The 27,315-nt window shown below is 33.5% G+C and overlaps 1 protein-coding gene across 2 annotated transcripts in view; it reads right to left on the bottom strand.

The window, feature by feature from the left end:
* GLCCI1 (glucocorticoid induced 1) overlaps positions 1-27,315 on the bottom strand; it is a 101,489-nt gene that overhangs the window by 36,831 nt on the left and 37,343 nt on the right. For both annotated transcript variants that reach the window (XM_072764394.1, XM_072764395.1), the window contains exon 3: positions 11,369-11,455. In XM_072764394.1, coding sequence (XP_072620495.1) covers positions 11,369-11,455 — 87 coding nt within the window. The remainder of the gene's footprint in view (positions 1-11,368; positions 11,456-27,315) is intronic.

Genomic DNA, 27,315 nt, shown 5'->3' with positions numbered 1-27,315 from the left:
AAGAGGACAGGACAGACTAGTATCTGAGTTCCACTCTAGATACTGAATGTCGAGCAAGGATGATAGAGATTTACTGTTGCATTAGAATCAGCCTAACTCCTGGACATTCACCAGAAACCACCCCCACCCCCCAAGAAAAGGATGAAAATTTACCAGGATCCACTTAGGAAATCTGAGTGCAAGAGCTATGCAGAATTTTCTTTGGTTCTACATAAGGGGGCTATTTAGAAGGGAGAACGGACTTAGCACCTGAGAAACTGATTGTTATTTCTATGATTCTAGAGGCTAAGGACAGAGTAAGGGACTCACAAACCCAGAAAGACAGAACAGTAGGTAAGAGATGTATAACAACAAGGGATCTCCAGAGACCCCATGACATTACTCTACAAAAGAAAGTCAGTTTTAAAAATCTGTCAAGCCCAGGGAATGTAAAGGCATCTTACAATAGTGTCAGTCAAGGAGGTGCATTTCTCTTCCCCATAACCTCCTCCTTCCCCTAAGCTCTAACTCCAGAGGAGTCAGAAATAGCAGCTAAGGAGTGAGGAAGGTGGTAAGAAACAGAAGGAAACTCCCAGATCACTTCACCAAGGAAGTCACCCCACAACTGGAAGCCCTAGCTAGGACAAGGGGAGGAGCTAGAACCTGTAAAAGCAGCTGGAATTTGAGTACTGTAAGAAATTAGCATGCTCACTCAAAGGGAACACAAGAGTGTAAGAGTGATCGGATCCTAGTCTGGCACCATAGGCAGGAGGTGAACTTTATAAATTGTGTTTTATAAGCAGGGAACCACATTTCTAACAAGTAGAAAAGTACATTTGCACATTCATTGGCTTAGCTGTGTTGACAACCCTCCAGTGAACATAACTCAAAAGAGGAAAAGTAATCTTTTCATAAAGGAAAATGCCTCACTTGGATTCACTTCCTTAACCTGAATACAACCCACAACTTCACTGTACACTGGTATCAATTGTAATATCTGATAAATTTACTGATAATCTGCCATTTCTGCTGTAGCGAACCTGTCTTAATTGCAAGAAAGTGTATGTGTGTTCCCTTGATCTACAATTCCATTATACTATACCTAAAGGTGGAAATCTTTTTTCTCCTATTTATCCGCCTTGAAACTGGTGGGCTTTTTTAATTGCTCTCCAAATATAGCAAACTTTCAACCTTTAAAAAAATTTTTTCTCTTCCTGATGATTACAGAATATCCTTACCACCTGGAACTCCTAACTCGGTCTATTTTCCACTTCTATTGCTTCTCTTTCATGTTTTCAACTTATCTTTTTGTCTTATATTCTAGATTTGCTCTTCCACACTGGCAATTCTCAGTTAAGATTTTGATTCACTAATTCTCTCTTCTGTTATGTGAATTTAATCTACCAAAGAGGCTTTTTTTTTTATTTTTAATTTCATCAATTTTTGTCATTTACAAGATTTGTAAACTGGTCCTTTATCATTCTGCTCGTTCTTGTTTATTTCTTTCCTATTGCCAGTTACCATTTCACTTGAAATTCTTAAACATTCTTATTTTTAAGTGCTTTTCTGAGATTGTGTTCTTATTCCTATTTCCTTCGATGTAAATGATCTAACTTAATGTATCTGCTGTCTCTTATGGTAACAGATTTCCTTACATGTCCTAAAATACTTCCTTACAGACACACCTTATGTGGAATTTTTATCCTTCGTGAGCTCTTTCCTGCCATGTTGTTTCATGGTTGCTCAGACTATCCCTCTGGAGGTGCATAGCTCCAGAGCAGGTCTGAAATTAGAAAGACTGGGGGCTTTGGTTCCACATGGCTAGAGCTCTATTCCAGATGCCACATCTACACACAACGTATGGTTACTATTCCCATTTTTGCACAGCTGCCTCTTTGGCCCACAGGAAAACGCCAACAGTGTCAAGTAGAGTTATTTCAGGTCTAGTTTTATGGCCTAGAAACACGGTCCCAGTTCCCTGCTTTATGCAGACACCCCAGTTCCAAACTCTTACCATTTTTAAGACATGTTTGGCATTCTTAAAATGTCAAGCAATCTACACTCTCTTAAATTTGGCTTACAAACCCACTTTTTAAGCCCCAGCCCACATGACCCAGATTTCTGTGAGCCAGACAGCATCATATCCACTTATTACTAAGGGCTTCCTCTCTACTCATGGTCTACAAGGGTTTTCTTGGTCTCAAATGTAACTACATTATAGTTGCCTATTTCTTTAAAAATTTTTCACATCACGTTCTCATAAACTTGGAGCAAAGTGGAGGCACATTATACAGGTGCTTTTACTCAAGTTATCTTTTAAATAAAAAAAATTTAGCAGTATTCAACTTTCAAAAATACGACTTTCAATAATAATTTTGGCTTTTCATAATTTTCTCAAATTCCAATTCTGTCATCTATTATAACTATTCCTTTTTTAACTTTTTGTCTCTATTAATGTATTTTTATCATTTGGTAGCCTCTTTATATATCATAAAGCATTTGGTATCTTCATGATATACCATGGAAAATCCACCAGTCTTTTACATCTATTCCTTTTTCATCTTTACTGAAGTATAATTTATATTCCCTTAACTTCATTCATTGTAGGGTAAAAATTCAGTAAGTTTTAATCACTCTGTAGAGTTGCACAATACTAATCACAATGCAGTTTTATACCTTTTCCATCACCCTCCCCACCCTGCCCGCAATCTGCCTTGAGTCTATATTTGTAGCCAATCACCACTCCTCCAGCCCCACTCCCAGCCACATGCAATCACAAATGGACTTTCTCCTTCTTCCATAAATTTGACTTTTCTGGCATTTCAAAATTAAATGCAACCATATAATATGCAGTCTTAGCCATCTCACTTCTTTTCCTTAGCAGAGATTGGCAAGCCATAATCTGCAGGCCAAATCTAGCCTGTCATGTGTTTTTGTAAATAAAATTTATTGGGCATAATGAAGTCCATTCCATATTGTCTATGGCTGCTTTCACAGCAGAGCTGAAGAGTTGCAACAAAGATTATATGGCCACAAACCCTAAAATATTTACTATCTAGCCTTTCACAGAAAAAGTTTGCTGATTCTGGACTTAGTAAAACACCTCTGAGGTTTGTCTGCATCATAGCATATGTCAACATTCAGTGCACTGCTCCTTTTTCACTGCTGAATAGTATGTCACCACATTTTGTCTCTCCATTTACCAATCCATGCATATGTGGACATTTTCCAGGGTTTTTTTTTTTTTTTAAGATTTTATTTATTTATTCATGAGAGACACAGAGAGAGAGGCAGAGACATAGGCAGAGGGAGAAGCAGGCTCCATGCAGGGAGCCTGATGTGGGACTCGATCCTGGAACTCCGGGATCACACCCTGAGACAAAGGCAGATGCTCAACCGCTGAGCCACCCAGGTGTCCCACAGTTTTTAGTTATTCATAATAACTAAATTCATAAAACTAATTCAGCTATAAACATTTTGTGACATGTCTCAATCTAGACAGGTGTTCTCATTTTTCTTATAGAGATTGCTAGGCACTGAATTGCTGGGCTGTATGCTAAGTTTCTGATTGAGTTTAAAAGAAACCAAACTGTTTTCCAAAGTGGCTGTACCATTTTATGTTCCCAAGAACATTTGAGGGTTCCAGATTCTCTTTATCCTTGCCAATACTTGGCACTGTCGTCTTTTAAATTATAGTCATTGTATTGGGTGTGTAGGTGTAGTATATGGTTTAAATTTGCATTTGCCTAGTGACTAATCAGGTTGAACAATTTTTCATGTGGTCATTTGCCATCCATGCGTATATCTTTGGTGAAAAACTTCTATTAAATTGCCTTTTCCATTTTTAAATTGGGTTGCCTTTCTGCTAATTAATCTTTAAGAGTTCTTTATATATTCTGGATATAGGATTTCCTAATATTTCTTCCAGTCTGAAACCTGTCTCTTCATTCCCTTAATGGCGTCTTTTGAAGCATATGTTTAACCTAATGAATTTTTTTTTTTTATGATTTTATTTTTGGTGTTGTATCTAAAATGGCTTCCCAATTAATTCAAGGTCTTCTACAAGTTTAATAGTTTTAAGCCTACATTTAGGACTATGATTCATTTTGAGTTAGTTTTTCTCTGTGTGACAGCCAAGGACTTGTTTTTTTTCCCCCTTACATATGAATATAATTATTCCAGCACCAATTGCTGGAAACATTGTCCTTTCCAATTGAATTGTGTTCGTACCTTTGTGAAAAATCAACCACCATATATATAAAAGTTTATTTCGGGATTCACAATTTTGATTCACTTCCTTATGTGTCTTTCTTTTGCTAACTTCATTAATGTAAATCTATAAGAAGTACTGTAACTGTATAATATAAATATTCCAAATATCTTGTTTTAAAAAATGTTTTGGGGGCACCTGGGTGGCTCAGTTGGTTGAGTGTCTGGCTCTTGATTTCGGCGCCAGTTGTGATCTCGGGTTTGTGAGATCAAGCCCCACACTGGGGCTCTGTACTCAGCAGGGAGCCCGCTCCTCTCCCCCTGCCCCTCCCCACTCTCTCTCTCTAAAACAAATACATAAATCCTTAAAATATATATACTCTGGCTACTCTAGGTCCTTTGCATTTCCACATAAACTTTAGGATTAGCCTGTCAATTTCTACCAAAAACAAAATACATGAAATTATAATAGGGATTATAATGGATCAATTTGGGGAGAATTACCATCTTAATATGGAGTCTTCTAATCCATGAACAAAGTAAATCTCTCATTTATTTAAATCTTTAATTTTGTCCAGCAATGTTTTGTTGTTTTTAGTGCACAAATCTTGGATTGCTTTTGCTAAATTTATTCCTAAATATTTTCATCTTTTTGATACAACTGTAATAAATTGTTTTATTTTTTGGACTGTTCCCATCTAGTATCTAGAAGTATAACTGATTTCTGTATGCTAATCTTGTATCCTGCAATCTTGTTGAGCATGTTTACTAGTTCTAGTACTGTGTATTTGCATATTTCCTATCAGTTTCTAAATATAGTTTCTACATGTTATCTGTGAATAAAGGCAGCTTTACCATTTCCTTTGCAATATGGATGTCTTTATTTTTCTTGCCTGACTGTACTGACTAGAATCTACTATGCAATACCAAAAAGAGGTGGTGACAAGGTGACAGTGGAGGATATTACCTTGTTCTTGATCTTAAGGGAGAAAACATTCTGGCTTTCACAACTGAAATGGGCACCGGGCTGGCTCAGTCAGTAGAGCATGCAACTCTTGATATCAGCGTTATGAGTTCAAGCCCCATGTTGGTTATGGAGGCTACTTTAAAAAAAAAATGAATAGGATGCGATCTGTAGGGTTTTTTTCATAAATGCCCCTTATTAGGCAGAAAAAGTTCTTTTTTTTTTTACCTCCTGGTTAAAAGATTTTAATCACAAATGGGTCTTGAGAGTTTGGCAAATGCTTTCTCTGACTCTACGAGATGATTAAATGGTTTTGGTCTTCATTCTATCAGTGTATTACACATTAACTGAATTTTGGATCTTAAATCATCTTTGGACTTCTGGAATAAATTCCACTTGCTCATGGTATAAAATCCTTTTTATATGTGGCTAGATTTGGTTTGCTAATTTTTTATGAAGGATTTTTGCTTCTTTGGTCAAGAGAGATATTGATCTGCCATTTTATTTTCTTGAGATGTCTTTGGCCTGGCTTTGAAGTCAATTACGTTGGCCTTGACAAAGTAAATTGGGCAGTTTTCCCTTCTCTTCTATTTTCTGAAACAGTCTGTGAAGAATGAACATTACTTCTTTGAATATTTGATAGAACTCACCGAATGTGATCCTGGGATTTTAATTGTGGAAAGGTTTTTAATTCCTCATTCCGTTTATTTGCTTATTAGAAGTCTATTTATATTTTCTATTTGTTCTTAAATCAATTTTCACAATTGGTCTTTCTAATAGCTTGTGTCTTTCTATGAATTCATCCATTTTACCTTAGTTTCTACAGTGATGACATAAAAATGATCATAATATTCCTTTATAATACATTCAAGTTCTGTGAGGTCGGTAGTAATTTCACGCCTTTCACTGCTGATTTGGGCAATCTGTGACTTCTTTTTTTGGTCAGTCTAGCTAAACGTTTGTCTACTTTGTTGATCCGTTCAAAGAACCAACTTCTAGTTTCACTGATTTTTCTCTAACATTTTTCTGTTCTTTTGGCTTCTGCTATGCTCTTTATTAATTCCTTCCTCTGCTTGTTCTTGGTCTGGTTTGCTCTTCTTTTTCTAGGTTCTTAAGCTAGAAGTTTAGGACTGATTTAAGAATTTTCTCCTTTTCTTAGATATGCATATAAAGGTATACAAATTTTCCATGAAGCACTACCTTATCTGCACACACAAATTCTAAATTGTCTTTTTGTTTTCATGCATTAAATATCTTAAAATTTCCTTTGTGTTTTTAACTGACAAATATTTGGGGCTTTCTAAGATTTCTGTTACATGATTTCATCTTTTGCACTCTATTCAGACCATATTTTATGGGCAACCGGCAAACATATCTAACCTAGAGAATGTTTCCCATATGTTTGAAAAGAATGTAGTCACAGGCTGGAATTTTCTTTGTATGTCAGTTTGGTCAGGTTGATTGATAATGTTGTTGAAATCTTCTATCTTCTTGCCTTTTTTTTTTTTTTTAAGATTTTAGTTATTTATTCATCAGAGACAGAGACAGAGAGGTAGACATAGAGGGATAAGCAGGATCCCTGCAAGGAGCCCAAGGGGGACTTGATCCCGCACCCCATGATCATGCCCTTCGCTGAAGGCAGACACTCAGCCACTGAGTCACCAAGACGTCCCTATCTTCTTGTTTATTTTGTGTCTAGTTAGTCGTTCTATCAAGTATTGAAAATGGGATATTGAAATCACCAATTATTATTGTAGAAACTTTATTTCTCCTTTCACAATTTCACTTCATGTATATATACATGTATATATAACATGTATATCATTGTTAGATGCATACACAATTTATGATTACTAAGCCCTACTGATGTATTGACCTTTTTATCATAATGAAATAAATGTCTTTGACCTCAGTAATACTTCTTGTCTTTTTTTTTTTTTAATATTTCTTGTCTTAAAGTCTATTCTGTCAGTTAATCTTTCTTATAATTAGGTATGCTTCTTATAGACAATATATAGCTGAGTGTTATTATCCAGTTTGACCATCTTTGCCTTTTGAGGAGAATATTTAGTCCATTCATATTTAATGTAATTAATTATATGGTTGGATTTACTTTTGCCATTGTTATTTTTTATTTGTTTTTTTTTTTTGAAGATTTTATTTATTTATTCATGAGAGACACAGAGAGAATGCAGAGACATAGGCAGAGGGAGAAGCAGGCTCCTTGCAGGGAGTTCACTGCGGGACTTGATCTTGGAACTCTGGGATCACGCCCTGAGCCAAAGGCAGACACTTAACCACTGAGCCACCTAGGCGTCCCTGTTATTTTCTATTGTTGGTTACATCTTTTTTTATTCCCCTATTCCTCCTTTATTACTTTCTTTTGTGACAAATACTTTTAGTGTACCATTTTAATCCCTCTAATGTTTTTTACTTTCTATTTTTTTCAGTTACTTTCTTAGCAATTATTCTAGGGACTATAATTTATATCTTAATTTATCACACTACCTCAAAACAATAATTCCAAAAATGGAAACTATTCTAGTACATGTCCAGTTTTTTTTTTTTGTATTTTGCCATATGTATATTTCATGTACATATGTCATAAGCCCAATATAACAGTATTATAATTATTGCTTTATATGATTATATGCATTTTAAATGTGGAGAGTGAGAAAAATATATCTATAGACTCTTTTATATTTATCCAAACAATTATCATACTCAACACCCTTAATTTCTTCCTACGAATTTGAATTAACATCTGGAGTCATTTCCTTTTAGCCTGAAGAATTTCCTTTAGACAGTATAAGACCGTCTAGCAGCAGGCAATTTTCTCAATCTTTGTTTATCTGAGAACAATTTAACCTTTATTTTGGAAGCTAGTTTTTCTGGATATTGATACTTAATTGACAATTTTTTCTTTTGACATTTTGAATATGTCAAGTTTTATCATCTCTACTGTTTCTGATGAGAAGTCCTCCATTAAAGATATTAGTTCAATCCCCTATGTGTAATAAGTCATTTTTTTCTTCCAGCTTTCAAGATTCTCTCTTTTCCATTTGGCTTTCAACAATCTAACTATGGTATGTCTACATGGGTTTTCTTTGTGTTTTCCAACTTGGGATTTTTCATTAAATCTGGAAAGTTTCCTGCCATTATTTTTTCATATATTTTTTTTAAACTCCTCTCTCTCTCTCTCTCCTCTCCTTGATCTCCCATTATGTTTATGTGTATCTACTTAATGTTTTCTCACAGGTCTTGGAGGCTCTATGGACTTTCCCTCAATCTTTTTCTCTCTATTCTTCAAGGTATATAAATTCTGTTGACCTATATTAAAATTCACAAATTCTTTTTGGATATCTTAAATCTGCTATTGAGCCCACTGAGTGAACTTTTAGTTACTAAACTTTTTAACTCTAGAGTTTTTGTTTGTTTCTCTTTTATAGTAATTATCTCTTTGTGGAAATTCCTTATTTACTGAGTGACTGTCACCCTACTTCCCTTTAATGCCTTAAACACCATTTTCTCTGGCTTTTTAAACATTCTTCTAATTGCTGCTTTAATGTTTTTGTCTGGTAAATCCAACATATGGAGAAACTCAGACATAATTTCTAGTGATTTTCTTAAGTATGGGTCATACTTTGTTTCTTTGCATATCTCTAAACTTTTTGTTGAATATTGGACACTTTAAACAATGCATTGTATCAATTCTAGATTCTGATTTTCCTTGGTGATTGTTGTCTTATCTGTGTTTTAGTATCTTGATAAGTCTGTTTCCCCTGCACTGTGTGGCCACTGATGTCTCCTCCTCTCCATTCACCCTGATCCCATTTTTGTTTTTAAGTCTGGCTTTTTAAGACCTTTTCAAGCTGGTCTCCAGTGTTCACCATAGTGTTTGGCTGAAGACTGATCAGAGATTTTATTCAACTATCTCAATCCAGTAAGGCTTCCACTCCCAGGAAGGGATTTGTGTGTGGAATGAAGAGTACATTCAAAGTCTGAGCCTTTCAAAAGATGGCCCCAAATTTTATTACCATTAGGCCTGCTTGAATCTCGTCTCCATGTATTTCCTAGATTCCACTGAGCAATGACACGTGGATAACTTACACCCACTTCATTTTCTGCTATTATCTACAGTCTTCAGTCAATCTGTGATATGTCATGAACTTATCAATCCCCCATGACTATATTAACCCCTAGAACTCTCTATAAAATCCTGCTACTTCACAAGTCTATTATTTGCCACAAACTGAACCATACCTTAGACTAGGGAAGCCACTGATAGGGACCAATGGCTGTTTGTTTGCAACTAAGGTTACTATTTTAATCTACAATATTTCCTATCCAGCTACAAAGCTTCCAGTTTTAAAGGCTTGACCCATCCTGGTTGAAATGCCATACCAACAAAGCTGGGGATGAGGAAGAGGAGATGAGTAGCACCAGATAACACCACAAATCTGTGTGTTTTTTTAGACTCTGAGTTCAATGCTTTTCATGAAAAAAATTTCTCAATTTGTTTGGTTGATTTCCAGACCAGTGAATTAGTTATTTTGGCAGTTTTGTACAGCTTTATGGTTGCTTTGTGGAGAAAGTGAGCAAATATCTCTCAGTCACCTCAGACATTTCTGTATTAATAGCATATATTACATGCTGCTGTAGTCCAAAATTTAACTACACCAAATCTTGACTATAACTTTGAGAGTATATTTACCTCTGAGATAAAACTGTAAGTTCACTTTTTTGTTATTCATATTCTATGCACAGATGTGCAACTATTTTAGACTAGACATATTAGTGTCTTAGCTTCCTTTCTTTTTTGTTGCTTCTGGGAAAAACTCAACTTGGGCATATGTGCTTTTGTACAGGGTATATAGAAAAGTTGAGAACTTCTCTATAGCAATAAAATAGCTACTAAAAATATAATATGGTCACAGGTGAAATCAGGCTAACAGACTATATCTATTCAGTCTAGACTGAATATCTCACAGTATTTGAGAGATACTGATAAACCTACAGTATATGAAAATAACACTAAGAGGTAAAGAAATTATGACATATGAAAAGTACTTGAGAGAAAAGTCAATCTTTAGCCTGAAAAAAATATGACATGTTGCTAGTCTTTCAAATACTTAAAGTAGACTTACACATCACATGACACACAAAACTGTCCTCTATCCGATGTAAAATATTTTATATAATTTTACTATAAAACAAGACTCATCTATCTGGTCACTAGTCTACAAATTTTGAATCATATTTATTGAAACATGATATACTGTGCTCTCAGCTTATACCTCAATCGTATTTTGTGCTGTTTTCCATTTTCATCTCTTGTAAATAACTTGTAGATTGTGGATTAAATTCCAAATACAAACTTGTAATGCCAGTGAAAAAGAAAGAAAGTAGACTTACTCAATATTGATACAAAAGGCAGAATCAAATTCAGGGGAATAATTTTGAGCTCAATAAACTATTTAATAACTTAAGCTAAAACAACTGAACTCATTTGGTCCTTTTGTAAAGTGATGAGCTTCTCTCACTGAGAATGATCATAACAGACTAGATTGACCACATTTTTAAGAAGTGTTTGTTTAGGAGATGAGCTAGATGATCTTACAACTCTGTAAGTTTATAAAAATAATTATATAAAAGAATTTAAGTGGATAAAAGATAACACGATCATGAAAAATAATCCCAAGTATAAATAAAGATGATCATAATTTAAGTTTTGATAATAAAGGAAAGAGTCATAAAAACTATTCCTAAAACACATGGGTTCTACTGCACGACTGAATCTCAAAGGGCAACAATATGTTGGATATTACAAAAAAGCTATTAGAAGCAGAAAACAGTATCCTACCATTGTACAAATCTATGATCTAGAGTTCTGGTTGCTATAACTTTTCAAAAACAAGAAAGCTGAAGCAGAAACAGAAGATAGCTAAAGGGAACAAGATATAGAGACTTATATAAAAACCAGACTTCACTCTGAAAAGGCTCAAGCTGAATGTGTACATTACAAATATTTATAAATGATGTGAAGGGCACAAGTAAAGTAAACTTAGACTTGTTCACCCAAACCTGGAAGGCAAGCCTTAGACTCTGAAAGAGGTAAGGTTAATACAAATAAAGAAAATACCATTATATTCAGGAAACAGTAAGATAATTTGCTGGGATTAAAACAGGTTATAGCTGAAAACAGCAATAACTTACTTCTTTGAGTTGATCAGCACTCCCCCATGATGCAGAACGCTGATGTGACCTTTTTTCTGCTCCCTCTTCTGCCCAACAGCTAGGTGTCTTAAATTAGAAGAAGAAGAATAAAAATAATAAAATAAGGAACTCTATCTCTACTCCTTAATCTCACAGCAATTCAAACATATTTCAAAATATTAGCACATACCAGTTAAAGGGTTATACTAAATACTAAAATCCCTTAAATGCTAAGATTTTCATGACCTGTAAAAGGCTTAAAACACTGTCATATTCTGAATTAGATATGATCAATCAATGACATATCCGAGTGATATTATTCAAAACATTGGTTTTCTGATATTAACATTAATAACTTGAAACTATCAAAGAGAACCATGAAGATATACATATTGGTGCTTTTAAAGAGAACTGCCAAATAAATATAAAATGGCATTTCTACTAATTAAAATAGATGGAAATGAGATTAACAGAACTAGCTCAGAAGCAGTGGGATTACATATGACCTACATGTCAAATATCTAGCAAGATAAAGGGCTGATTGTACTATTCTTCCTATACCCAGATAACAGTGTTAGCAATAATCTTTTTTGAAAAACATTCTGCATCTTTAAATGAAAATATAAAATTCTAAAAATGAAAAACATTAAACTGAATAAACTTACTGTAATCTGAAGCAATACATCTTTTTTAAGAAAGAACTTCGGCTACATGTCAGAAAAGAGAATTGTTTTTATCAAAAACCTCATTTCCAATAATTTAACCAGTAATAGATACTATACCCATTGTAACACAAAACACTAAATCAAATAGTTAAGACTATTCAGGAGTTGTTATAAAATATCATCTTCAAGATATGAGAAAACTCTTAGTATAATACAAATCAGGGAAAGCAAAAACCACTGAATACGGGCTAAGGATAATTAACAAAATTATTATATATAGCTTTAAAAATTATTTTACTGAATACTAAAAAAAAATAATAATAATCCTTATGTTGAGGTGATGCTCCATGACTTCTTATGAAGAAGACATCAGTTCTACTTTATACAATTCAAAATATTTATGAACAACTTTTTGAATTACCACCTCTTAAAAATAATAATATTCCAAAATGAAACCAACAATTAAATGCTAGTTGAATAAAAACACAAATAAACTGGTTAACCAGTTCAAATACCAAAGTGAAGGTATTTAGTAGTAACAGAGAGGAAAACAGTTTACTCAGTTGACAAGTTCAAGAATAAGGGATATTGTTATATTAAATGAGCTGCCTGCAAAGAACTAAGTTATTAAAATTTCCTAAGTTCAGGCCTAGATAAGTCAAATTTCACTGAAAAAATTTATCACCCCCTCCACCAAGTAGTCGTATCTTTAATAATCAACTATTCTAAAATTATTCAATTATGAGTTTATCTTTATCAAACTTTTATTTTGAGAATTTATATGCCTCATTTACTTTTATTTTTATACCAAGTATAAGCATTACTCTTGTCAAAGATCAAATGATTAAGGATCACAATGTTTAAAATTCAAAAGTACATTCACAGAAAATGAGTGAAATTTCTGATATGTTTCATAATTATTTCACAATTACATTTATAAGAGGAATTATTGTCATACAACTTTTTCAAAAGACATTTACATAAACTGTATCTCCAACTTAGAGATAAACCAATAGCCACAAAACTTTAACAACTGCCTTAATACTGCTAAGCATGCCACTGGCAAATGGAACTACATTTGAGATCTCTTATTTCACAGATCTTTTTTCTTCACATTATCATTCTTTTCTTAAAACTGAATGTGAAAACCTATTTGATTATTTCAGAATGTAGTGTTAGTTATATAAAAGAAATAAAAACGACAAAGGAATATTTATGTTCCTGATATCTAGCTAGTAAAATAGCTAGATTTTACACTTTTAAGAGTGTAAAACCATTAGAAGAGACTTCTCAGTCATGTGGCTACAGAATTACATGCATATACGTTGTTTAAATATATTCATCATACTATGAACTTTTCCAAAAAAGGTAACTTCATTTTAATCACATCAATTTAAAATAAATAGTACGAAAAATGCTCTAGTCTGCAAATATATTCTGCAGACTACATAGTCACATGCAAAAGTTTAAATTCAAATGAATGAAAATGAAATAAAACTAAAAACTCAGTTCCTCAGTCATTTTAGCACATTTCAAATGCTCAATAACCACATGTGGCTGGTGGCTACTGACTGCTACACAAGACAGTACAGAGGCAGAACGTTTCCATAGCTGCAGAAAGTTCTATCGAGAGCAGTGTTTTATACACTTAATCACAGATGTTTAACAAGTTAGTTTAGTCGAAGCAAAACCAAAAGACAGCTACTCAGTTTATTACATCTATGTAAAGTTCATGCTTGTGAAGTCACAGAAGATGACTAATTTGCATCTAATTTATTAAATCTGAGTATCTGAGAAATGCTTTACTACTTAAATTAGGTAACACAAAGCAGCAAAAGTTCTTTCCTTTCATACAAGTAAGCAATTCCTTCCAACTAGACCGTCCACTGATTTACAGTAGAATTTTATGAACTGTGACACTTATAACATGCTCCTGGGTGTTGGTAAGAATACAGATTAAGAGTTTGATGGTTAAATTAATTTGGGAAATGCTGTATTTTATACCTTCCCATACTACATGTACAATGCAATGAGCTTTTCAAAATTTCAAACACACACACACACACACACACACACACACACACTTTATTAAAAACTTGCTTTACTTTCTTTCTCTTAATTATATAACCCCAGAACACTTCTTGTACAAGTAGTTTTATTAACATCTTCCATAGAAAGCTTAGACAAAAATATAATCCTCAATAGTTTGTATTGTATATAATTGCCTGCTCTTCATTCACCACACTTAGGGGATTCTTCCTTTCTAGTTGCTTCCACCAACACTACCAAAGAAGAGAAAATAAATCTTTTGTACACTTGAATAAAGCTGAACCAAGGCCATCTCTAAGACTGTTGACAAAAAAGTAGTTGGCTAAAAAAAAAAAAAAAATCCTCTACATGATAAGATACCTAAGGGTTAAAAAAGATCATTTTCTATTTTCACCTCTCAGATTTGTCCAAGGTCCCGCCCAAATAACTTTCTCTCCAACCCTCAGGTCCATCTATTACCCTTTGGTTTCCTATGGGAGGACCTCTTTTCCTATGAGTGAAATACAGAGAAAACAGTTCTATTGCAAGGGACTTAACACTCGTTAAGACAATTTTCTAAGAGAAGTTTTAGGGGATGCCTGGGTGGCTCAGTGGTTTAGCACCTGCCTTCAGCCCAGGATCATGCCCTGAGACACACACACACACACACACACACACACACACACACACAGAGATAGAGAGAGAGAGAGAGAGAGAGAGAGAGAGAGAGGCAGGCGCAGAGACACAGGCAGAGGGAGAAGCAGGCTCCTCGCAGGGAGCCCGATGTGGGACTTGATCCCAGGACCCCAGGATCATGCCCTGAGCCACAGGCAGGCAGGCAGACGCCCAATCGCTGAGCAACCCAGGCGTCCCCATGATTCCTCCTTTTTTGAATGCAAGAGCCAAAGCCACTTCCAAAACCCCCACAAGAACCAAAAAAACTAATCACTTCATAAAACTCTCATCATCTTATTTAAAACTTATGTAAAACTTTTTTTTTTTTTTAAAGTAAGCTCTATGCCCAACGTGGGGGCTTAACTCCGGATCCCTACATCAAGAGCTGCATGCTCCACCAACTGGGCCAGCCAGGCACCTCTTCTGTAAAACTGAAAAATCTATTTTTTGTACAGTTCATCTTTGGTCTTCGAATTTAATGTAATTTATAATCTATAATAGAAATATGATTACTGACTACTAATTATTTTACAGCACTTAGAGAGATGATCCTTAGTATTAAAGTACTGATCAACCTGGCAAGAAATGAAATGGAATTACATAAAAATCAATGATACTTAAATAATTGATTACAGACAGATTTTATTTTATTTTATTCTTTTTTTAAAATTTATTTATGATAGTCACACAGAGAGAGAGAGAGGGGGGCAGAGACACAGGCAGAGGGAGAAGCAGGCTCCGTGCACCGGAAGCCCGACGTGGGACTTGATCCCGGGTCTCCAGGATCGCACGCCCTTGGGCCAAAGGCAGGCGCCAAACCGCTGCGCCACCCAGGGATCCCTACAGACAGATTTTAAATTATAAAAAGCTTTAAAACAATTAAAAACCCTTCATTATTTATAAATATATAATTTGAGTTTTGTTTCTTTCCACTGATGAAAAAATGGTTAAACTTTTAAAAAAACTTTTAACTTAAAAGATCATTTTGAAAAGTCTATCCTGATAAAGCATTAAAAGGAGCACAAAAAGATTATGATTCTACTATTATCCTTTGTTCTTCTGATAACAGTATACAAGGATAGTTTTATAACTAAGCATAAATATAAATTACTGTTTCACTTATTAACAAATGATGTAGAAAAGAAAGAGTTCATCTGAACAAGCTTTAGGAATTCAGGGACAGCAGCAGTTACATGCTCAAATTTTTTATCACACTTCAACTATATATACAGTAAGTTACATGCTCATTAGGTTAGACCAGTTCAAAGTGTGGTCTGCTGATGAGCAGCATCAGCCTCATCTGAGATCAAGATAGAGATGTAAATTCTCATGGTCATCCCAGAATTACTAAGTCCGGAATTGTTAGATAGGTTCAGTAATCAATGTTCTAACAAGTTGTCCACATAATTGTGATGCAAGCTAAAGTTTGAAAACCATTATTATCTAAGGAAATAAAAATGAGTAAGAAACAGATTCCAAACTCAAGGTGCTGGGCTGACCATATAGCCACTCATTTTTCTTGTAGGCTAATATCCACTACTAACAAGTATAAGATCAGTCTGCATATAATTACATCTTTGGAAATTAACATAAGCTAATGTAACTATCATTTGGAGTCATGTGGAAAGTAATACTGATAGAAAGTTTTCTTTACTGAGTTACATTAAACAGTAGTCCCTAGCAAGGATTAACACGCCTGAGTATATAAGTAAAATGTATAAAATCTATATCTAATTAGGCCTCAATGTGCTCAAAACACAAGTGAATGATAATCTGTGAAGTAATGGTTTGTGATTTTCCAGATTAGTACCAAGGAACTTATTCAAAAGACATTAAAAGCTGTATTTCTTAAGCCTAAGGTAAGGGGGAGGGTGGGTGTTGGTGAATTGCAATTTCTAAAAACAGGAAATACCACAGAAATCAACTATTGCATCTGTGTTCCACATGATAAAATGAAATAATCTGCCTTACTCTGTAAGAAATGCTAATTTGAGAAAAAGCAATCATAAATGTGCCAACAACCTTAACAATATTCATAGTAATTCTATTTCCAAGAATTAACTTGAGATGTACACCCAGAGATGCTCTGGAAATAAATTACATATCAGTAGGGAAATGAAAAATTGTGGCACATTTTTAACAATATAAAAACCACTGCACATGGATGACAATCCCATTTTAGTAAGCAAATACACACAGAAAAAGACTAGGGAGAGATATTTCAAACTATAGTTTGAATAGTGAGAATTCTAGATAATGCTATATAGTAAATCCGTAATTTTTTCCTAGCCGAACAAGAAAAAAAAATCAGGAAAAATGGATTTAAAACCATGTTTAGGCATATTTAATTCATGAGAAAATGCTATGACTTTTTTAAAAAGATTACAAAACACTACCTATAATACCTGAACTCTCTTTTTAAAATGGTCTTATTTTTATTTTTTAAATGTAAATAATCATAATGTAAAAGGATATATATCAAAGTGTTAAAAAATGGCTATGTCTGGATATTAGGAATACAGACAACTTACTTTGTGATTTTTGGTATTTTCTACAATGACTACTGTTTTCAAAATCAGAAACAGGATTTTAAAAAATAATATAGCTATGCTATAGAATTGGTAAGTGTGGCATATACTGACAATGAAAAAGCCCTCCTAACTTTAGACACAAATGTCAAATCTATTTTGGAAGACAGATTAAATACAAGTCACATGTAAGTTAAAATGTCAGTATATATTGTATAAAATATTTTTCAGTAGACCAATTTATTTTGACTAGGGGATTAGGGTTTTTCTCCAAACAGTAAGGGTCTAAACAGAGATCACCAACTATCGGCTATGGGAACAGAGTTGGGAAACTTCAGATAAGCAGGAACATTTAAGTGTTTAGAATAACTGAAAAGTGAAGTTCACTGAAATGTCAAATACTCAGAAATATTAGGGGAAAGTTATTGATTAGGATACTGACAGGAAGTTATAATTCAGTTTAGATATGCCTTTCATGGTATACTTTAATTATGTAAAGGAAAAAATATCTATAAAAATATTCTCCTGAAAAAGTTAAATACAGAGCTACCATATCATCCAGCAATCCCTAGGGAAACAAAAACAATTGTCTACACAAAAACCTGTACACAAATGGTCACAGCAGCACATCGACTTATGAATGTATAAATAAATTGTAGTCTATGCCATGGAATATTAGTTAGTAATAAAAAGGGGTGAAGAACTGATACATGTCACAATAGGAATGAACCTTAGACATACTATACTAAGTAAAAGAAACCAGATACAAAAAGCCCCATATGAGTCCATTTATGTGAACTGTTCAGAATACACAAATCTACAGAGGAAGAAAGTAGATCTGTGGGTGCCTATTGCTGAGGGAGAGACGACTGGGGGAAAACAGTGCATGACTGCTAATGGGCACAGTCGTTTCTTTTCGGAGTGATGAAAATATTCTAAAATGGACTGTGGCAATGGTTGTACAACCCTGAATATATTATGAACCAGTGAGCTGTATACTATCAGTAGGTGAACTGTATGGTATATAAATTTTATCTTAATAAAACTGTTACTAAAAATAGTTAAGCCAAAGAGGCAATTATAAATCAGACTCATTTTTCAATTAAAAAAAAAAAAGCCATACTCTCTCTCTGTGTCTCTCATGAGTAAATTAATAAAATCTTAAAAAAAAAAAAAAGAAAGCCATGTACTGCTGAACCTGAAAGTCTCAAGCATTTGCATTTTCTCAAAAGTAACTGATATTTTTTTGTCATGCTCTTCTTGCCAAGTTTCAAATCACACAGAGGCACTAACTAGTCAAGTATTCTAATAGAAGAAGAGGCCAGGAGGGACTGCACATTCATAATCTATCCAGTTAGGTTTCTCAAGTCAAGCTGAGAACATTTAATAAAAAAATTAAAGATGTAACATATATAATGAAAATACTATTCTGTGGCTTCTTACACAGTTACTAACAGACTCTTGACAAATAACCAGCTTCTGCTTTAATCAAAAGGTGATGGTAATGCAAGGAATTAAAAGTATAAAAAATATTTCAATTTATTACTTGGTATTTAGACCTAACAATACCCTTTCTGATAAGTTCTATCACTACTCTTGGGAACAGATTTAAAATCAAATGAGGAGATCTAATTTTCAGTTTTTAGAGAGTATTAGAATATATTAATCTTTGGTGTTACAATCTTTTAAATTATAATTAACCTTGGTTGCTGGGTTTCAAAAAATTGATTCTACATGTAAAAAAGTAAAAGCAATTTTACTTTTTTAAAAATAATATTCCCAAACACTTTAAATAATATATTTAACAATCACACTGGAGTATAACTGCCTCTGAATTATCCAAGAGATAAACTACCTTTGTTTCTTGATAGTCTTTAGCATTTAAAAAAAATCTCTCATGCCTGACAGAAAATCAGCAACATAAGTGACTATGAGATACCTTCCAAAAATATTTCCACATCATTCCAAAGTCATAAAGACTAACAGTGCTCAACTGATGCCATGAATATCATCAATGGGATACCTAAGTGATAAGGAAGGAGTTTCTTTAACTATTTATCTTCACTTTCCTATACTTGGACCCAAAAATCTGAAGTGCCATTTCTTATTTATAAGACTGCAGGATAGACAGCAATAGCTACTTAGGACTGAGTGAATTGTGACCTATCAGGAACTGTTTATTGAGTTTCAGACCCCTATCATGCTGCAGAGTTCTCTGTATAATTTCTATGCCATTTCCTGCCAATTCAGATATAATGCTCATAATTGCATGTCAATTGTTGACATTAGTAATAATGACTTTTTCTGTCACTTAATTATCATTATATGTAAGCCTCCTCCTGACAGCAAAATAGATTATAGATTCTAATTCTAATAGATTATAGACTCTAATTCTAATACAAAGGCAACTGGTATTTACCAATATCGATCATGTTCTGGATACTGTACTAGAAGCTTAACATGGATTATTTTATATAATCCTCACTGCAATAGGTACCAGTGTTATTCTCTAAAAGTTATAAGAATTCCAACAGCAATGAAAACTGTTTTCACTCGATTCATACTGTTTCCTAGGAATGTGATATATCCTATCCCAATCATTCATTCATACAAAGCAGTTATTAATAAGTAGAAAGGCATGTTGCCCTTAACTATGATTTAATTCTTAAGTTCTCAAAGCTTAATATCACTAACAAATGCCTAAGTAAATGCTAATTATTTATTATTATTATAGGATTTTTAACAGAAAACTGATGGGTTAAAAGATATTAAAGGATGAGAATTAATGTATCAGACAACAAAGGTCAAGATGATGGAGGAAGAGGGTTGTTCCAAATAAATATAAGCTATTTCACAATTTTACCTAGAGCTAAATTAATTAGGGGTAAAGGTATGGGGGGAAACACTAAGAAAAGCAGGTTAATTTTGTTATCTGTTAAATATTTCCAGTAATGGAAGGAAACCCAGGTACATGGAAAACAGGAGTATGAGGAAGGCTCTCTGCTAAAAATCCCTTACTTTTTTGAATCAAGTAAATATACTACCTATTACAAATAAGCAGAATTTTAAGTTTTTGATAATTTCAGAGATAGCGTTTGAAAATGATAAATAAAATACTAAAATATTTGTCATGAGTTTAAGTTTCTCATCAATTTTGGCAACCAAAAATATCACTCCCTTAGGAATAGGACTACCTTCATGAGGACTGTTAAGCTCTAAAATTATACTATCTTCTGTGTCTGAATTTTAGCTAATAGCTGAAAGAGAAAGTAAAGGTGATCTTCAACAGGAAGGAATCTTTATACATTCACTCAACAGCCAGTTAGGAACCAGCTCAATAAAAATAACATTTTAAGTCCCTGGAATACAATCTAAGCAGCCAAGATGGCCAAATCTTAAGACTTGTTTCCATTTTCAGAGAAGCCTCCCACTCCCCAAAATAGTTCCATCCACTGCTGTTTCTTAAACAAACTTATTTTTAACAGGACACAGGAAACCCAAACAGCGTATTAAGCACGACTTTTGGTCAGGAAATGAGTTTCTGATCAGAGTGGTAAAACTGAAAGTTCTCTTTCATATCTATTGCTATTTGAGGTATATCATCCATTCCTTTGATTAAATTCCTCCCCAGCCAGCTTCTTTCACAAAGGGAGGAAAAGGAGAGATTATTTTAATTGTAATTCCAAAAGCAATAAATTTATATATTTTAGTTCAGAATTGCTGACTTTATCAAATGTGGCTAAAGCCAAATGTAAAGTACTTATTACATATCTGTTTCTCAAAAATAAATAAAAACAGGGGTGCCCGGGTGGCTCAGGTGGTTAAGCATAAGCTCAGCTCATGGTCTCAGGGTTGTGAGATCGAGCCCCCTTGTCAGGCTCCACGTAGGGCAAGGAGCTCTTTCTCCCTCTCTCTCTGACCGCCTCCACTCCATAAACAAACAAACAAACAAACAAACAAACAAACAAACATACATACATACTTCACATGTTGAAAATTAACTTTAAACAATAAAATGTCAAAAACATCATCTGGAAAATAAAAGCAGAGTATACAGAATTTCACTTAGGATCTAACTATCCCATCTCTTACTCCTCAAAGAATATAAAAGGTAAATAAAAACAATTTTCAAGTCTTCTCTGATACCAAATTCAGAGGGACAATGAGTGAGGGAGTAGATAGGACATCAAAGTGGAAAGATTTATACACAGCAAAAGCTATTCTTACTTCAACTGTCCATCAGAAATTTTTTTAAAAACTGCCAGGTTCACCACACTGTTCTTCCCTAATAGGAAATATGGCAGATGACTCTAAAATAAATAAATAAATAGATACATAGATAAATAAATAGCAAAAAGCTAATTATTTCTAGCATTAAGCACGATTTACCAGAATGGAAAGACAAAAGACAAAACAAAGAAATAAAAATCATGGGAAAGAGGTAGGAGAAAGGAGGAAGAAATTCCCTTTTGAAATTCCTCCAACTGTGTATTTACAGTGCCAAGGCCACTATCCAAACATTCACTTAACTTTCCCTCTCTCTGCTAGTACATGTAAATAATAACAGCAATTATTAATTGACACCTAATGTGTAAGTCACTACTCCTAGCATTTTATTTTATTTTAGTTTTTATTTATTTATTTTTTATTCCTAGCATTTTAAATGCATTGATTCAATTTAACCCTTATGATAATCCTATGAGGTACACAATATCCCATTAACAATGGAGTAATTTGCCCAGAATTACAAAGCTGGAAAATGCTGGAGCCAAGATTCAAAGTCAGTCTGAATCCAGAACTAGAGTGCTTGACCAATGGAAGAAATAAATAAATAAATAAATAAATAAATAAATAAATAACTACCTTCAATACTGATTTATATCATGAAAAGGTTAAATTCAGGGGAAAACTATTAAGCTATATTCCATAATATATCATTATATATTCTATAATATAGAATATTATATCAGAGTATTCTATAATAAACAATACCAACCAAAAGGAAGATATAATGGACATAAATCTTTATACATCTATATTAATAAGATATATAAAGCAATGACCACTGGAAACATACATCAACAGAAATTAATTCCATAATGCCAGCTTACTATGGCATAAAGGAGCTTATAAAAATTGAGTAACATAATTAATAAGGTTGAATTAATATGTAAAAATTCTGTATCTAAAAGTAAAGACTATTTTTTGTTTTCATATATCCACAGAGCATTAAGAAAAAAACAATCTTCTATTAGGATACAAAGAAATCTCAATGACATTTCCAGGGATGTGTAATTCCATACTCTAAATACACTAGAGTTAGAAATTTAATTTTTACTAGGAAAAGAAATTTTAACCATTTAGAAATTAAAAACAAAACAAAAAGCTCTCACCAAACAGGATATCAAAACTGAAACTACACAGTATCTTGCAACTATAAATAATGGAAACATATACTAGCCAAAGCTGAGCTCAAAGGATAAATCTTAGCATAAAACACCTATATTACTAAACAAGAAATATCACAAGTACAAAAATTAAGCATTTATCTCTAAAACTGAGGAAAAAATATATACATTCCAGGAAGGGAGAAGAAAAGCAATGATAGGGCAAAGTCAGAGAACAATAAACCAGAAAAAAGAATAAAAGGAAAACAAATGTCAACACCTTTAATTTTAAAAAATATTATATAACCTAATAAATTTAATACTATATAACCTAATAAATTTAATGACTCAAAACACAGATATGTAATATTATAAGTGAAAAGAATAAGTACAAATATACAAGAAATTAGAAGAATTATTCAAGAATATTTTGTGAAGATACACAAATACACTTGAGAAGCTGGATGAATGGATTATATTCAAATGAAAATATTGAACAAAAGAAATAGAAACTAAAAGAAACCAAAAGCCAAAGGGAAGCCTGAGTGTACAGTTGGTTAAGCATCCAACTCTTGTTTCCACTCAGTTCCTGATCTCAGGGTCCTGAGATCCAGCCCCATGTTGGGCTCTGTGCAGAGTGCTCAGTGAGGAGTCTGCTTAAGACTATCTCCCCCTCCTTCTGTCCTTTCCCACTGTATGTATTCACACTCTCAAATAAATAAAAATAAAATCTTTTAAAATAAAAAAGAAAGAAACCAAGAGCCATGAAAAAAATTGAGATTTTACTAGAGTTCAGATAGCTTCATAGGTAAAATTTTTTCTGACCCAAGTAACAGATAATTGGGGATGATATTTTCACCATTTGTGCCAGAGCACAAAGGAAGGAAATCTTGCAAAATCTTTTTATGAAGTAAGTATAACACTAATCTAAGGATTACATTACGAAAAAGAAAAGAATTTCAGACCTCATTTCTGAATTTTGAAACAAATATAAATATTAACAAACACTTCATTTGCCACTGTATATTTTAAAAAAGAACTCCCTAGTAGGATTTGTTCTAGAAATGTTTAAAGAAATTCACCATCTTACAGATTATGGGTCAAAACAAGATACTCATCTCAATGATGAAATGGAATTTCACATGTAAAGAATCACTTCCAATTTAAGAAGAAAAACAATTAGTAAACTAAGTATGCTTGATGCTACTCCTGTCTGAGTGAATGCACCAGCTCTTTTTCTAAGTTTATTGAGATATAACTGACATATAGCATTATATTAGCTTTGGGTATACATGATTCAATATATGTATATATTGTGAAATGATCACCACCATAAGCCTAGCTAACACCACTGTCACTCAATAGTTATAGAGATTTTGCCTTGTAATGAGAACTTTTAAGATTTTCTTTCTGAGCAACTTTCAAATACGCAATACAGAATTATGAACTATAGTTGCCATGCTGTACATTACATCCACTAGACAAATTATTTTAGAACTAGAGGTTTGTACCTTTGGATTCCTTTTATATACTTCACCCACCCACCCCCAACTCCCAGCAACCATCAATCTGTTCTTTGTATCTGTGAGCTTGTTTTTTTTTTTTAAGATTCCACATATAAGTGAGATCATGTTTGATCATGTTTGTCTTTTATTTATTTCACTTAGGTGAAGTATAATGCTCTCAAGGTCCATTCATGTTGCTGCTAAGGGAAGGATTTCATTCTTTTTTTTTTTTTCTTAAAGATTTATTTATTTATTCATGAGAGAGAGAGAAAGGCAGAGACACAGGCAGAGGCAGAAGCAGGCTCCATGCAGGGAGCCCGATGTGGGACTCGATCCTGGGTCTCCAGGATCAGGCCCTGGGCTGAAGGCAGCACTGAACTGCTGAGCTGCCCAGGATTTCATTCTTTTTTATGGATGAATACTCCATTGTATATACATAACACCATTTCTTTATCTATCCATCTGTTGGTGAACATTTTGGATTGCTTCTATATTTTGTCTATTGTAAATAACGCTCCAATGAACATAGCGGGGGTGCATGTATCTTTTCAGGTTAGTGTTTTTGTCTTCTTTGGATAAATACCCAGAAGTAGAATTGCTGGATCATAGGGTGGCTCTATTTTTTGAGGAAACTCCATACTGTTTTCCATAATGACTATACCAATTTACATTCTTACCAACAATGCAAAAGTGTTTCCTTTTTTCCACATCCTGACCAACACTTGTTATCTCTTGTTTTTTTCATAACAGTCATTCTGACAGGTAGGAAGTGATATATCTCACTGTAGTTTTGATTACATTTCCCTGATCACTAGGGATGCTGAGCATCTTTTCAGGTTCCTTCTGGTCATCCAAATGTATTTTTTTGAAAAATGGGTATTAAGATCTTCTATCCATTTTTTAGCTGGACTGTGTGTTCTTTTGGTATTGAGTTATAGGAGTTCTTTGCTATCTGGGATATAATTCGTAAATATTTTCTCCTGTTCAGTAGGATGCCTTTTCATTTTGTTTATGGCTTCCTTTGTATGCAAAAGCTTTTTTTAGTCTGATGTAGTCCCACTTGGTAATTTTGCTTTTGCTGCCTTTGCTTTTAATGTCAAATCCAAAAAATCATCATCAACACATATCAAGGAGCTGTATTTTCTTCTAGAATTTTTTATAGTTTGAGGTCTTACATTCAAGTCATTAGTCCATTTGAGATAAGTTTTGTGTATAGTATATGATAGTGGTCCAGTTTCCTCAATGTCATTTATTGAGACTTGTTCTTTCCCTGTTATATTTTCTTTGCTCCTTTGTAATACTTTAAATAATGACATATGCATGGGTTTATTTCTGGGTTCTCTATTCTATTCCATTGATCTATGTGTATGTTTTTACCCAGTACCATATTACCCTGATTATAAAGCTTTGTGATATAGTTTGAAATAAGGGATTACGATGTCTCCAGCTTTGTTCTTTTTCAGGATGCTTTAGTTATTCGGGGTCTTTTGAGGCTCAATATGAATCTTAGGATTGTTTGTTCTATTTCTGTGAAAAATGCCACCAGAATTTTGACAGAGATTGTACTCAATCTGTATGTAGACTGCTTTTAGAAGTATAAACATTGTAACAATAGTAATTCTTCCAATCCATAAGCATGGAGTATCTCTCTATTTACCTGAGTCTTCTTCAATTTCTTTAGGCAATGTATTCTATAGTTTTCAGCATACAGAACTTTCACCTCCTTGATTAGATTATTTCCTGGGTATATTATTCTTTTGATGCAATTATAAATGGAATTTTCTTAAAATCTCTTTCTAATATATTATTAGCATAAAGAAACATAACAGATTTCCGTATATTGATCTTGTATTCTGCAACTTCATAGTGAATTCATTTATTAGTTCTATGAGCCTTTTGGAGTCTTTAGGATCTTCTATACATAGCATCAAGTCATCTGCAAATACTGACAGTGTTACTTCTTCCTTTCCAATATGAAAGCCTTTTATTTCTTTTTCTTGCATGACTGCTCTGGCTAAGACACCCAATATTGTGTTGAATAAAAGTGGTGAGAGTGTGCATCCTTATTTTGTTCCTGATAACAGAGAAAAAGCTTTCAGCTTTTCACCATTAAGATGTTAGCTATGGGCTTGTCACAGATGACCTTTATTGTGTTGAGATACATTCTTTCCATACATATTTTTTTGAAATTTTTTAAATCACAAATGAATGTTGAATTCTACCCAATGCTCTTTCCGCATCTACTGAGAAAGTTATATGATTTTTATCCTTCATTTTAATGTGGTGGATCACACTGAACAATTTGCAGCTGTTGAACCATCCTCGCATCCCTGGAATAAATCCCACTGATCACAGTGTATGATCCTTTTAATGTATTGTTGAATTAGGTCTGCTAAAATTTTGTTGAGGTTTTTTGCATCTAAATTTATCAGGGATATAGGCCTATAATTTTCTTTTCTTGTAGTGTCCCTGTCTGGTTTTGGTGTACCAGCTCTTTCTTTAAAGCTTCTTCCCATATTAAGTCTCATGGCCAAACTTAAAGTGGGCAGAAAAGTAAAATCCTACCATGTGCCATGGAGAGAATGTATGTATTTGTGAGGAGCCTTTATCACTACTATACCTGGGAATTCAGAAGAAACATCTTTTATTATTGCTCCAGACTCTTGATTGTTTGACCACTTTATAAAAACTATATGCATTACTTTCTCATTTAAAAACATGCTCACATTCAGAATTTTAAATGTGTCCAGAGATGAAGTTTTAGACTGTATGCTGAAAACTAAAAAGAATATTACTGTCCGATAACTGTAACTGCAAGTTCAATTTTAGGAGTTGGCAAATTTAAACACGTTTTTTTTTTGTTTAAAAAAAGGTTGTATCTGCAAGGCCAATGTATTAAAGTAATATTAAATTCCACACATGGTTTTTAGTTTTTATTTCTATTAATCTATATGGATTATTCTAATAAGCTGGCAATGATCAATTTCTTCATTGGCCTGAAACATGTGAAGCTATCTCCTCCACTTCTCAGAATAAATATGCGATTCTACAAATCGGGGATTACTAACTTCAATTTATAGAAAAGAAAAGTGAAGTTTGGATCACATGACAGTTAATTTGTTGGGCCATGATTATTTTCCCAACATTTTATGTAAAAAA

Source organism: Vulpes vulpes, chromosome 7, assembly GCF_048418805.1.
Source record: "Vulpes vulpes isolate BD-2025 chromosome 7, VulVul3, whole genome shotgun sequence".
Classification (NCBI taxonomy): Eukaryota; Metazoa; Chordata; class Mammalia; order Carnivora; family Canidae; genus Vulpes; species Vulpes vulpes.
Note: the sequence above shows the minus strand (reverse complement) of the source record. Positions and strands in the feature narration are given on the sequence as shown.